Below are 13,864 nucleotides of genomic sequence, written 5' to 3' on the forward strand. Positions count from 1 at the left end.
TGCCTCCTGCCCCCCCCCAGCACTCAAGGACCTTTCCCCTCCTCCTTTTGCCCCCCCACCATTAGCTCCAGCGCATCACTGCCTTCTCCCAGTGATGCACGTGGCTGCAGCATACAAAGGCTCCCAGTGAGACATGCCCAGGCCAGGCACTGGGCTCCTGTGGGTCACAGCAAACTCAGGAATCAGCGCCCGCCCCCCCCCCGCCTCCCCCGATCCCGGGGGAGAGGCTCCTTGGAGTGGGCAGGGCCAGAGCCTGGCCCCATCCCGCCAATGCTGCTGCCATCTCCTCCAGGTGGACTTGGAGCCTGCCAGGCCCTGCCCAGGCTCCCACCAGTCCTTGGAGCTGGTCCTGTACCCCAGCACCCAGGTCCCCCCGGCCCACATGACAGAGACACCTTAAGCATGTTTATTGCAATCACCCAATGCAGTAATGAGGAGCAACCCCCTGTTGTGAGGCTGATGCCCACAACCCAGGGACAGGCTGGCCTGGCTTGGTCTCAGCACATGGGACAGACAGTCTGGATTCAGAGCCCCGCCTGGGGATGCTGTGAGGGTTTGGCACAGTTTGGCATGGGTGAACTCCAATGGCCATCATGAGGCGGAGGGGAGAGCAGTGCTGAGCTCATTGTGGGGGCTGTCCCCGGCCATCTGGGCCCTGAGCTGGGCCCCCCCCCAGCTCAGAACATCCTCATTACTTTGTTGATCCAATCGACGTAGAGCGAGACACGAGTGAAGATGGCTGGCTGGTCCTTGCGGGCACACACACGCATTGGGGTTATGATGCCCTCCAGCACCCAGCAGTCATGGGTCAGGCAGGCCAGCGGCCCCCCATAGTCACCCTGCAGGGGCCAAGAGAACATGCCAACTCTTACGCCCTGCGCTGGCCCCTCAGCATGGGCAGGGACTCGGAGTGCCAAGCCACTGTGGAGGGCCCAGGGCTCCTGGCCTCACTCCTGTGCTCCTGTCCTGCCCTGCCCCACCGTGTCCCCCAGGGCCATGTCCTGCCGTGCCCACTCACAGATCCTCCCCATGCTCACCTTGCATGGCCTCCTTCCCCAGGATCCACTTCCAGCCCCCACAGCACTCCCCTCTCCTCACCCATAGCACATCTTCCAGGCCTGCCCCCATGGCACTCCCCCATCCACAGTACTCCCCTCCTCTCCCTCACAGCATTCCCTCCCAGCCTTCCCCAGACAACACTCCCCTCCCCTCCCCCACTGTACTCCCCTTCCCTCCTCCACGACACTCTCCTCCGCCACAGAACTCTCCTCCCCTCCCCATAACATTTCCCTCCCCTCCCACCCCCCAGAGCACTCTCCTCCCCCTTTGAACTGCCACCCAGCCTGCCCCCTACAACACTCCTTCCCCTCCCCCACGGCACTCCCCTCCCCCAGGGCACTCCCTCCCAGCCTGCCCCCACTGCACTCCCTTCCCCTTCCCCCAGCATGCACCAACCAGCATGCCCCCCAGCTCACCTCACAGGCCCCCACCCTGGCTCTCAGGGGCGCAGTACACAGCTCACTCTCCTTCACCTGGCCTCGGAGCGCCATGTTGCACTCCTTGTTGCTCATCACAGGCAGCTTGGCCACGTTGAGTAGAGTCTTGTTGCCAGTACCTGGGGCAGGAGGGAGAGCAGGTGAGAGGCCTAGGTGCTAGAGCCCAAGGACTGGTGGCCCCATCTCGCTTCCCCCCGGCCTGGGCAGGGCTGGCTGGAGGGGAGGCTGGCTAGGCCATGACGGGGTCCCTGTCTGGGATCTGATGTGGCAGTGGTGGAAGGGATGGGGCAGAGGGATGGAGCAGAGGGGAAGCTGCATGGGGCAGGAATCCGGCTGGGGCTCCTGTAGTATAGAGGCAGGGTAGGAGAAAGCTGGGGAAGGTGGGGTGTCATTGCAGACAGCCCCAGCCTGGAGAAGAGACTGGACGGCTCTGGGGGTGTCTGTGCCCCATGGCATTCTCCAGTCCTCACCTCCTGGCTGCCCCCTCCCTGACCCTGGGTCTGTACCTCTGGTTTCACCCCATCCGGCGATCTCGCACTCTGTGTTCTCAGGCACGACGTACCGCTCTGGTGGGAGGCAGATCAGAGCCACCCGCTTGTTCAGAGTCGCTGGCCTGCCAAGAGAGAGCAGTGCCACATAGCTGCCCGCCCACGCCCTGCCACCCAACTCCCAGCATGGCACCATGGGCTCTGCCCTCACCATGGCCATTGCAGAAACAGGCCTTCAGCACAGATTGATCTGGAGCAGCCTCCAAATGTGACTCAAGCACAACAGGACTGCTGCAGGGACCCGGGCTAATGACTCGCAGAGGTTTGAACTGCCCATTCAGCTCTGTCCAGCCCTGGGGGTTGCTGACTCCTCAGCCCCAGAATTTGGTGTTAGCTGGGGGATTCCCCCCACGCTGGCCCAGGTTTCTTGTTCCCCTGCCTGCAGCTGCCTCTTGCTTTCCAGGGCGTGCCAGCTGGATGCCAGTGCATGCCCCTGCATGAAGCCATAGCACCAGGCCATGGGGGGGTCAGGGAGGCAGAGCCAGAGCCAGGGACTGGAAGTGCAGCCAGAGATGAGCCACTAGTGCAGGCTCCAAGCTGCCCCCTTCCTGGTGCTCCTGGCACAGGGAGGAAGTGGTGCTGAACCAGGCTGCCTGGCTGCAGGCCTGAGGGGCTGGCAAGGGCTAGGCTGCGCTGCAGAGCTTTGTGCTGTGGGATGCATGGGCTGCATCACAGCCAGGCACCTGCCTTGAGGTCATGCCACCTGCCAGGGCCATATACTACCCCACCTGCCTCCCTGTCACAGCCAGACACCTGCCCCATGGGCCGGCCTCCTGCACCACCAGTGCCCATACCGGCCGTGCACTTCTGCACCACCCTTCCCATCGTGGCACCCGGCACGCCTGGGCAGGGCATGCCCTGGCTGTCCCCAGGGCCCCTGGCTGGCTCCTGGAGGTTCTCTGTGGGAGCACAGAAAATCACTGGAGCCAGCCAGACCTTACACCCCTTGTAGGGAAAGGGGGCACTCCAGTTGAAAGGAAAGGCTGTCACACCAAGAGCTGCATGGTGGGTGGGTGGGGGTGGAGTCCAGTGTACGCCTTGGCACCCGGTCCTGGCCTCACCAAGCCGGCGCCCTCAGCTTGCTCACCTGGCTAGTTTCAGCAGGACCAGGTTGGACGCAGAGGGCCCGCAGACAAGTCTCAGGATGGGGAGGGCCTGTTTGTCGGGGTCGCTGGGGCTCGGGTCCTTGAAGAGGGTCCCAAGTTGGACCTCATAGCTAGACAGGTCAGTGTCACTGCCAGAGGAGGCAAGATCCAAGCTGCAGCACATCACTCCAGCACAGTGCCCCCAGCCCTCACTCTGCTCCTCAGCCCCCGCCCTGATCCCCAGCCTCCATTCAGCAGGAGCTCCCACTGTAGGGTTGCCAACTGTCGAATCACACAAACCCAAACACCCTTGTCCTGCCCCCTGCCCCGCCCCTTCTCCAAGTCCCCGCCCCACTCATTCCATCCCCCCTCCCTCCGTTGCTAACTCTCCCCCACCCTCATTAACTTTCACCAGGCTGGGACAGGGGGTTGGGGTGCAGGGGGTGGGGTGGACTCTGGGCTGGGGCCGAGGGGTTTGGACTGTGGGAGCTTTTCATATGGTCTCCCACAGTATTCTTGCCAGCAGGTTAAAGAAGTATGGGCTGGATGAATGGACTATAAGGTGGATAGAAAGCTGGCTAGATCATTGGGTTCAACCAGTATGATCAATGGCTCCATGTCTAGTTGGCAGCTGGTATCAAGTGGAGTGCCCCAAGGGTCCGTCCTGGGACCAGTTTTGTTCAATATCTTCATTAATGATCTGGAGGATGGCATGGACTGCACCCTCAGCAAGTTTGCAGATGACACTAAACTGGGAGGAGAGGTAGATACACTTGGAGGGTAGGGATAGGATACAGAGGGACCAAGACAAATTAGAAGGTTGCTCCAAAAGAAATCTGATGAGGTTCAACAAGGACAAGTGCAGATTCCTGCACTTAGGACAGAAGAATCCCATGCACTGCTACAGACTAGGGACTGAATGGCTAGGCAGCAGTTCTGCAGAAAAGGACCTGGGAGTTACAGTGGATGAGAAGCTGGATATGAGTCAACAGTGTGCCCTTGTTGCCAAGAAGGCTAATGGCATTTTGGGCTGTATAAGTAGGGGCATTGCCAGCAGATCGAGGGACATGATCATTCCCCTCTATTCAACATTGGTGAGGCCTCATCTGGAGTATTGTGTCCAGTTTTGGGCCCCACACTACAAGAAGGATGTGGACAAATTGGAAAGAGTCCAGCAGAGGGCAACACAAATAATTAGAGGGCTGGAGCACATGACTTATGAGAAGAGGCTGAGGGAACTGGGGTGCCACAAGTACGCCTTTTCTTTTTGAGGGAACTGGGTTTGTTTAGTCTGCAGAAGAGAAGAATGAGGGGGGATTTGATAGCTGCTTTCAACTACCTGAAAGGGGGTTCCAAAGAGGATGGATCTAGACTGTTCTCAGTGGTGGCAGATGACAGAACGAGGAGCAATGGTCTCAAGTTGCAGTGGGGGATGTGTCGGTTGGATATTAGGAAAAACTTTTTCACTAGGAGGGAGGTGAAGCACTGGAATGGGTTACCTAGGGAGGTGGTGGAATCTCCTTCATTAGAGGTTTTCAAGATCAGGCTTGAAAAAGCCCTGGCTGGGTTGATTTAGTTGGGGATTGGTCCTGCTTTGAGCAGGGGGTTGGACTAGATGACCTCCTGAGGTCCCTTCCAACCCTGATATTCTATGAGGGGGCTTTGGTCTGAGGGTGGGGCAGGGGGTTGGGTTGCAGAGGGGGGTGCAAGCTCTGGGAGGGAGTTTGGGTCCTGGAGGGGGCTCAAGGCTGGGGTTGGGGGAACAGCAGGTCTAAGTCAGGCTCTCTGCCTGCCCCTGGCTCTGCGCCACTCCTGGAAGTGGCTGGCATGTCCCTGAAGCGGGGGGTTATGGGGTCTCCACGCACTGCCCCCGCCCCAAGCTCCGACTCCACAGCTCTCATTGCCTGGAAACTTTGGCCAAAGGGAGCTATGGGGGCAGTGCCTGCAGGCAGGGACAGTGTGCAGAGACCACTTGGTCCTCCCCAGGGGCCTCAGGGATGTGCTGGCTGCTTCCAGGAGCGGCCCAGAGCTAGGGGCTGGCAGGGGGCCTACCTTAGCCTGACTGCGCTGCTGATCAGGACCAGTCCAAGGTAAGCACCGCCTGGCCAGAGCCCACACTGCTTCTGCGCCCCAATCACCTGCCCCAGGTTGGAACTCCCTCATGCACCCTAACTTCCTCCCTGACCCTGAACCTCCACCCGCACCCCAATCGCCTGCCCCAGCCCTGAGCCCCCTCCTGCACCCAAACTCCCTCCCAGAGCCTGCACCCCTCACCCCCCCTACACCCCAATCCCCTGCCCTAGCCCTGAGCCCCCTACTGGAGCCTGAACCCAGCACACCCTCCCGCACCCCAACCTTCTCCCCCAGCCCAGAGCCCCCTCCAGTACCTAAACTCCCTCCCAGAGCTTGCACCCTGCACCCCCTCCTACACCCTAACCCCTGCCCCAGGCTCAGCCCGGAGTGCCCTCCTACCCTCCAAACTCCTTGGCCCCAGAGACCGCACCCCAACCCTCTGCCTTCGCCTGGTGAAAGTAAGTGAGAGTGTGGGAGAGTGAGTGATGGAGAGAGGGAGAATGGCATGAGCAGGGCGGGGCCTCGGAGATGGGGTGGGACAGGAGTGGGGCAAGGGCACTTGGGTTTGCATGATTAGACAGTTGGCAACCCTACTGGCTGTGCAGGGCTCTCTCACAGTCCCCCATATCTGGGGCCCCGCCTTTCTGCCCATGGTGCCATTAGGAGTGGGCGAGGAAGGACTGGCCCTTCCCTGCAGGCCAGGGCTGCACAGCCCAGGAAGGTGCTCCCAGACAGTCCGTGTCTGACCATCACTACAGCAGCCCCCTCATACCCAGGCCAAAGGGCTCGCTCTGGGGCTGATACATGCCATGCGGCACAGGGGTGGGAGGCCAGGCTGACAGCGGCTGAGCATGGTGCTGCCCAGACGCCTGTGTAGCCTGCAGCTAGGGAGGGTAGGGGGTGAAGGGACAAACCACAGGCTCCTATTGTCCACTGCCCACCTGTGCACTGCAGCACCCACCAGATGATGCCTGCAGCTGTTGCAGTGGTGCTAGTCAGCAGGGACCATCTGCCTCCCTTCGCTGCTCCCCGGCCCATCACTGAGCCCGGCCCCGCTGGCCGCCGTACCATGGAGGACTGGATGGTAACAACCCCTGGACTAGCGCTGAGCGTCTGAAAGGCACCAGCTAGCTGATCTCTGGACCAGTCAGGGTCCAGTGGGACTGTCCCCTGCTCCAGCCCCCCCGCCCCCCCCCCAGTGCCATGTGCTCAGCCAGAATGGCTCGTGCACAGAACACCGCATTTCCTCCCCTGGAGGGGCCCCAGGGTACAGCTGACACCTTACCAGGAGGAGAAGCACTGGCGCGTGCTGATGACCCATTGCTCCTTCACTAGGGATCCTCCACAGAAATGCACTCCTTCCCTGCGGGGCAGAAAGCACACAGCACATGGGAGAGGCAGGGTCCAGGCAGTGCCCCTGCCTGCCTCACAGGGCCTGGCAATCTAGTTAGCACCAGGTGGATCTGGCAGCAGTAAGAAAGAGGAGGTGAAGGGGTGGCTTGATCACTGTGCAGAATATTGGCATAGGAACCGAATCTTTCATCCTGGGCTCTTCAGGCTGGCAGAGGAAGGGCTACCACTGTCCATAGATGGGATGCTGAAGCTAGACACATTCATCCTGGAAATCAGGCTTACATTTTTACTCGTCAGAATAAGTAACCATTGGAACAATTTACCCAGGGTCATTGTGGATTCTCCACCACTGACAATTTGTAACTCAAGATTGGCTATTTTCTGGCTCTAGGAAATGTTTTGGGGATTTTCTCTGGCCTGTGTCCTACAGGAGGTGAGACTGGATAATTACGATGGTCCGTTCAGGCCTGGGAATGGCTGAATCTCCGGATCGCCATGCCTCTCTGAGGGCTGGGCGCGCTTGGCCTCCAGCAGATCAGATATGGGACAGTGAGGTGCATGGGGAGTCTCTGCCTCTGTGGCATTGGCCACAGTCAGAGCGGTCACTGGTCTGCATGGCACTTTGGCTCATTGTGAGATGGTACCGTGGGTCTCAGCTCCATGCAGCTTATAAGCCTCTCTCCTCTGTGAGGAACCTATGGCAGGAAGTGTGACCACCACTGGCTATTCTGCAAGTGCCAGTCCCCAGGCCCCTGCTATTGCAGCTGCCGAGTGCCTGGGGGTCTGGATGCTGGGGAACTGCAGTGCGCATTGTGAGGCCTGGGGGCAGGCACCAACATTCGTGGCTTGCTGACCCCCAGCCTGTGCCTGGCGAGCCATGGTGGTGGGAAGCTGCTCAGAGTGGCCAGCCAGCCAGTGTTACTACCCCCAGAAGATCTGGGGCCGGGCTCTAGCTGCTCTGGGAGATGCACACGTTGCTGCTCCGCACCCATTAAACTCTTGCCCCACTGAATGGAGTTCAAATAACTGCCGCCTGAGTCTCCACTTTGAGTCAGCGGAGCAATGGACAGGCACCAATGGCTCACGGCTGCTGCCGCTGCTTCCCCATGACCCAGCAGGGTCCCACTCTCCAGCTCTCCTGCCCCAGTCCCACCCTGGCTCACCGGTTGCGGATGCTGACGGTCCAGGGTGAGTTCCCGGGGCGTCCCCCGACTATACGGCCTTTCAGCTGGCGGCGCTCATCCCTCTTGCCACACTCGGCAAAGACAATATTATCTGCAGACATGGGGAGGATGAGGACAGCGCACGGGGGCCGGGGACGGCAGCAGACTCAGCAGGAGCTCCCCAAAGATTCCCCCAGCCAGAGGCAGCTGCTTGGTAATCTGGGTGTTTTCCCAGTCCCAAGAGGGAGGTGGGGTCACCTAGGGGCTCTGTGGCCTCTGCTCCTGAGCACTATCCCCTGACTGAGCTGCCCCCGCCTGGCCCCAGCACCTGGACCCCGGCCACAGCTGGTGGGCTTTACCTGCAGTCTCCAGGATGGCCAGCGTCTTGTCACCTGTTGGGGAAACAAACCAGAGGTGGGGAAGATTAGTTGCCCCAAGAAGTGGAGCACAGTAGGTGAGCCAAGCATGGATGGCGCCAGGTCTGGGGAATGGCCAAAGCATAGCCCTGAAGGGGGTTCAGCCCCCAAGTCAGCTCCTCACTCCCACCTTGCAGAGACCCAGCTCCTTTTAACGCTGATTAAATCTTTTGAAAACTCTTCCCGGCTTCCACGCTGGTACTGAACCAGCCTATCACTGCAGCACTGGAGTGGGGTGATCGAGCCCTTAATCACACCCCTTCACCCCCTCCTCCAGTGCACCCCCACCTGAGCACCTTCTGGCCCTGGCCTGTCCGTGGCCCCGGAGCCCCATCTGCCTGACACAGGTATGGCTGGTTACCTGGAACCCACAGGGCAGTTTAAGGGAGCAAGCTTGGGGCCACCAATCCGCCCATCCCTCTGCTAGGCCAGAGCCCAGGTCTGCCCTGAGAGGGCTCAGATCCATGTGCCAAACACCAGGCAGCCAGGGCTGGCTCTGCTGTGGAGAAGGCCCCTGGGGCAGCCCAGCCTGTGGATTTGGAGAGGTGGCCCTGGCAGTGGCCCTGGGTCGACAGGAGGCTGGGCCACAGGCCAGCCTGGCAGAGGGGAGCCAGGCCGCGAACCCACTGCATTTTCTCAACTCAGCAGCATGACTCCAGTCCCCAGAGAACATGGCGTGGGGCAGTGGCCTTGGGATTGAGCTGTCCCCTCTGTGTGCCAGGCACCCACCGCAGGGCTTGATGGCGCAATAATCAAACTGGGTGCTGGGGTCCATGGTGTAGCACCAGGGCCCGTGGCTGTCGTTGTCAGGGTTGCGGCAATAATTCTCCTCCAGGCGCATGGTGGGGAACATGGCAGGCGAGATCCTGTGGGGAGATGGGGAAATCAGCCCTGTGTCCCTCAACCCTGACCCCTTCCCCCGGCTGCCTCTCAGCCCCCTATCCCTCAGCCCAGATTCTCATAGCCACTCTTCTGCCCCCCACCCCTCAGCCCCCTCCAATCACTCTCTAGCTCCTCGCCCCTCAGTTACCACCCACCCCTAAGCCACTCTTCTGCCCCCTGACCCTCAGCCACCCCACCCCTCAACCCCCCAGCCACCCTCCTGCCCCTGCACCTCAGTCACCCCCCACCCCCAGCCACCCTCTTGCCCCGCACCACTCAGCTCCCCCAGCAATTCTCCTGCCCATCACCCCCCATCCATCCTGCTGCCCCCCGCCCCTCAAACTCCCACACCTCAGCTACCCTCCTGCCCCTGCCCCTCAGCTCCTCGCCCCTCAGCCCTCCCCACTGCCGCCTCCTCAACCCCCCTGCTGCCCTGGTTTCCCTCAATCCCCCCAACCCTTCAATCTTCCCACACCTCTCATCCCTTGTCCCAACACTCCCCACAACCCTCCCCCTGAGGTGAGTGCCATTCCCACTGCCCCGGCCCTGCTGCTCGCCTTGACCCAGGCTCCATGGCACGGTCACATGCCTAGGTTCCTGGGCCCAGTGCAGGGACCTCCCCACCCGGGGCATCTCCCAGTGGCTGTGGGGGCCATTTCTGGAGGAGGGGAGACCCCCACTTACTGGGGTGTGTGTGGTGACCCTGCTGACCACTTCTGGCAAGTGATGCCCTTCCGGGTTTTGCTGATCTTGCCCCTGTACAGCTCACCATTTCCATGGTAACAGTCTGGAGTGAGGGAAGGGAAAGAACAGCTGTTACTGAGGGTGCACAGCTCCCCCTGCAGCTCCCTAGCCTCCGTCCCCACCATGACACCCCTCAGAGACCATCCTGGCACTGCTGGCCTAGTGCATCCTGCCCTGCTCCCAGACCTCCAGAGACTGCCCAGGAGGTAATACACACACTGTGTTCTGTTATTGGAGGGTCGCTCTTGGGCACTCAACTGTACACACTAGTTTGTTATTGTAGGGTCACTCCTGGGCACTGGGCTGTGGGCACTGATCATAGAATCATGGAAGATTAGGGTTCGAAGAGATCTCAGGACATCGTCTAATCCAATCCCCAGCTCAAAGCAGGACCAACCCCAACTAAATCATCCCAGCCAGGGCTTTGTCAAGATGGGCCTAAAAAACCTCTAAGGATAGAGATTCTACCACCTCCCTGGGTAACCCATTCCAGTGCTTTACCACCCTCCTAGTGAAATAGTTTTTCCTAATATGCAACCTAGACCTCTCCCACTGCAATTTGAGACCATTGCTCCTTGTTCTGTCATCTGCCACCAATGAGAACGGCCTAGCTCCATCCTCTTTGGAACCGCCTTTCAGGTAGGTGAAGCCTGCTATCAAATCCCCCCCTCACTCTTCTCCTCTGCAGACTAAATAAGCCCAGTTCCCTCAGCCTCTCCTCATAAGTCATGTGCCCCAGCACCCTAATAATTTTTGCTACCCTCCGCTGCACTCTCTTCAATTTATCCACATCATTTCTGTAATGGGGGGCCTAAAACTGGACGCAATACTCCAGATGTGGCCTCACTAGTGCTGAATAGAGGGGAATAATCATTTCCCTCGATCTGCCGGCAATGCTCCTACTAATGCAGTGCAGTATGCTGTTAGCCTTCTTGGCAACAAGGACACACTGCTGACTCAGATCCAGCTTCTCGTCCACTGTAATCCCCAGGTCCTTTTCTGCAGAACTGCAGATTAGCCAGTCAGTACCCAGCCTGTAGCGGAGCATGGGATTCTTCCGTCCTAACTGCAGGACTCTGCATTTGTCCTTGTTGAATCTCATCAGATTTCTTTTGTCCCAACCTCCAGTTTGTCTAGCTCACTCTGGACCCTATCCCTACCCTCCAGCATATCTACCTCTCCCCACAGCTGAATGTCATCCACTAACTTGCTGAGGGTGCAATCTAGCCCATCATCCATAGAATCATAGAATATCAGGGTTGGAAGGGACCTCAGGAGGTCATCTAGTCCAACCCCCTGCTCAAAAGCAGGACCCATCCCCAATTAAATCATCCCAGCCAGGGCTTTGTCAAGCCTGACCTTAAAAACTTCTAAGGAAGGAGATTCCACCACCTCCCTAGGCAACGCATTCCTGTGTTTCACCACCCTCCTAGTGAAAAAGTTTTTCCTAATATCCAACCTAAACCTCCCCCACTGCAACTTGAGACCATTACTCCTTGTCCTGTCCTCTTCCACTACTGAGAATAGTCTAGAACCATCCTCTCTGGAACCACCTCTCAGGTAGTTGAAAGCAGCTATCAAATCCCCCAAACAAAACCAGGTCCAGGACAGACCCCTGGAGTACTCCACTTGATACCGGCTGCCAACTAGACATCAAGCCACTGATCACTACCAGTTGAGCCCGACGATCTAGCCAGCTTTCTATCCACCTTAGAGTCCATTCATCCAGCCCATACTTCTTTAACTTTCTGGCAAGAATACTGTGGGAGACCATATGAAAAGCTTGGCTAAAGTCAAGATCTATCACATCCACCACTTTCCCCACATCCACAGAGCCAATTAACTCATTATAGAAGGCAATCAGGTTGGTCAGGCATGACTTGCCCTTAGTGAATCTATTTTGACTGTTCCTGATCACCTTTATCTCCTCCAAGTGTTTCAAAATGGATTCCTTGATGACCTGCTCCATGATTTTTCCAGGGACTGAGGTGACGCTGACCAGTTTGTAGTTCCCGGGATTCTCCTTCTTCCCTTTTTTAAAGATAGGCACCATATTTGCCTTTTTACAATCGTCCGGGACCTCCCCCAATCACCACAAGTTTTCAAAGATAATGGCCAATGGCTCTGCAATCACATCAGCCAACTCCCTCACACCCTTGGATGCATTAGATCTGGCTCTATGGACTTGTGCAGGTCCAGCTTTTCTAAATAGTCCTTAACCTGTTCTTTCACCACTGAGGGCTGCTCACCTCCTCCCCATACTGTGCTGTCTAGGAGCTGACCTTGTCTGTGAAGACCGAGGCAAAAAAAAAATTTTTTTTCCCACATCATCTGTCACTTGGCTGTCTCCCCCATTCGGTAAGGGTCCCACACTTTCCTTGACCTTCTTGTTGCTAACATACCTGTAGAAACCCTTCTTGTTACCCTTCACATCCCTTGCTAGCCGCAACTCCAGTTATGTTTTGGACTTCCAGATTACACCCCTGCATGCTCGAGTAATATTTTTATACTGCTCCCTAGTCATCTGTCCAAGTTTCCACTTCTTGTAAGCTTCCTTTTTGTGTTTAAGCTCTCCGAAGATTTCTCTGTTAAGCCAAGCTGGTTGCCTGCCATATTTGCTATTCTTTCTGCACATCGGGATGGTTTGTTCTTGAGCCCTCAATAAGGCTTCCTTAAAATACAGCCAGCTCTCCTGGACTCCTTTTCCCCTCATGTTATTCTCCCAGGGGATCCTGCTCATCAGTTCCCTGAGGGAGTCAAAGTCTGCTTTTCTGAAGTCCAGGGTCCATATTCTGCTGCTCTCCTTTCTTCCTTTTGTCAGGATCCTGAACTTGATCATCTCATGGTCACTGCTGCCCAGTTGCCACCTACTTCTACTTCCCCTACCAATTCTTCCCTGTGTGTGAGCAGCAAGTCAAGAGAAGCATGGTCCCTAGTTGGTTCCTCCAGCACTTGCACCAGGAAGTTGTCCCCAACACTCTCCAAAAACTTCCTGGATTGTCTGTGCACTGCTGTATTGCTCTCCCAGCACATGTCAGGGTGATTGAAATCCCCAATGAGAACCAGGGCCTGTGATCTGGAAACTTCTGTTAGTTGTCTGAAGAAAGCCTTATCTACCTCATCCTCCTGGTCCAGTGGTTGATAGTAGATGCCCACCACGACATTACCCTTGTTTTTCTCACCTCTAAACTTAACCCAAAGACCCTCAACAGGCTTTTTCTCCAGTTTCATACTGGAGCTCTGAGCAATCATACTGCTCTCTTACATATAGTGCAATTCCTCCACCTTTTCTTCCCCTGCCTGTCCTTCCTGAACAGTTTATACCCATCCATGACAATGCTCCAATCACATCATAGCATTAGTAGGAGCATTGCCAGCGCATCGAGGGAGTGATTATTCCTCTATATTCGGCTCTGGTGAGGCCATATCTGGAGTATTGTGTCCAGTTTTGGGGTCCCCCACTACAGAAAGGATGTGGACAAATTGAAGAGAGTCCAGTGGAGGGCAACAAAAGTGATCAGTGGGCTGGGGCACATGACTTACGAGGAGAGGCTGAGGGAACTGGGTTTGTTTAGTCTGCAGAAGAGAAGAGTGAGGGAGGATTTGATAGCAGCCTTCAACTACCTGAAGGGAGGTTCCAAAGAGGATGGAGTTCAGCTGTTCTCTGTGGTGGCAGATGACAGAACAAGGAGCAATGGTCTCAAGTTGCAGTGGGAGAGGTCTAGGTTGGAAATTAGGAAACATTATTTCAGTAGGAGGGTGGTCAAACACTGGAATCGGTTACCTAGGGAGGTGGTGGAATCTCCATTCTCAGAGGTTTTTAAGGCCCGGCTTGACAAAGCCCTGGCTGGGATAATTTAGTTGGTGCTGGTCCTGCTTTGAGCAGGAGGTTGGACTAGATGACCTCCTGAGGTCTCATCCAGTTCTAATCTTCTATGATTCTATGATAGTTTCCTGACTGTGCCAGGACTTCCAATTCTTCCTGCATGTTCCCCAGGCTTTTTGCATTCATGTACAGGCACCTAAGATAACTAGATGATTTGTTATTGTAGGGTCGCTCCTGGGCAGTGGGCACTAGTTATTGTAGGGTTGCTCCAGAGCACT

General features: G+C 57.1%; 1 protein-coding gene across 1 annotated transcript in view; it reads right to left on the bottom strand.

Moving 5' to 3' along the window:
- Positions 1-677: 677 nt before the first annotated feature.
- Positions 678-13,864, bottom strand: part of MST1 (macrophage stimulating 1) — a 63,021-nt gene continuing 49,834 nt past the window's right edge. Inside the window, exons 10-18 of the mRNA XM_073354751.1 lie at positions 9,701-9,803; positions 8,864-9,000; positions 8,078-8,110; positions 7,719-7,830; positions 6,488-6,565; positions 3,132-3,278; positions 2,003-2,109; positions 1,476-1,615; positions 678-839 (exon numbers count right to left, since the gene is read on the bottom strand). Of these exons, the coding sequence (XP_073210852.1) occupies positions 678-839; positions 1,476-1,615; positions 2,003-2,109; positions 3,132-3,278; positions 6,488-6,565; positions 7,719-7,830; positions 8,078-8,110; positions 8,864-9,000; positions 9,701-9,803 (1,019 nt within the window). The remainder of the gene's footprint in view (positions 840-1,475; positions 1,616-2,002; positions 2,110-3,131; positions 3,279-6,487; positions 6,566-7,718; positions 7,831-8,077; positions 8,111-8,863; positions 9,001-9,700; positions 9,804-13,864) is intronic.

Source organism: Lepidochelys kempii, chromosome 7, assembly GCF_965140265.1.
Source record: "Lepidochelys kempii isolate rLepKem1 chromosome 7, rLepKem1.hap2, whole genome shotgun sequence".
NCBI lineage: Eukaryota > Metazoa > Chordata > Testudines > Cheloniidae > Lepidochelys > Lepidochelys kempii.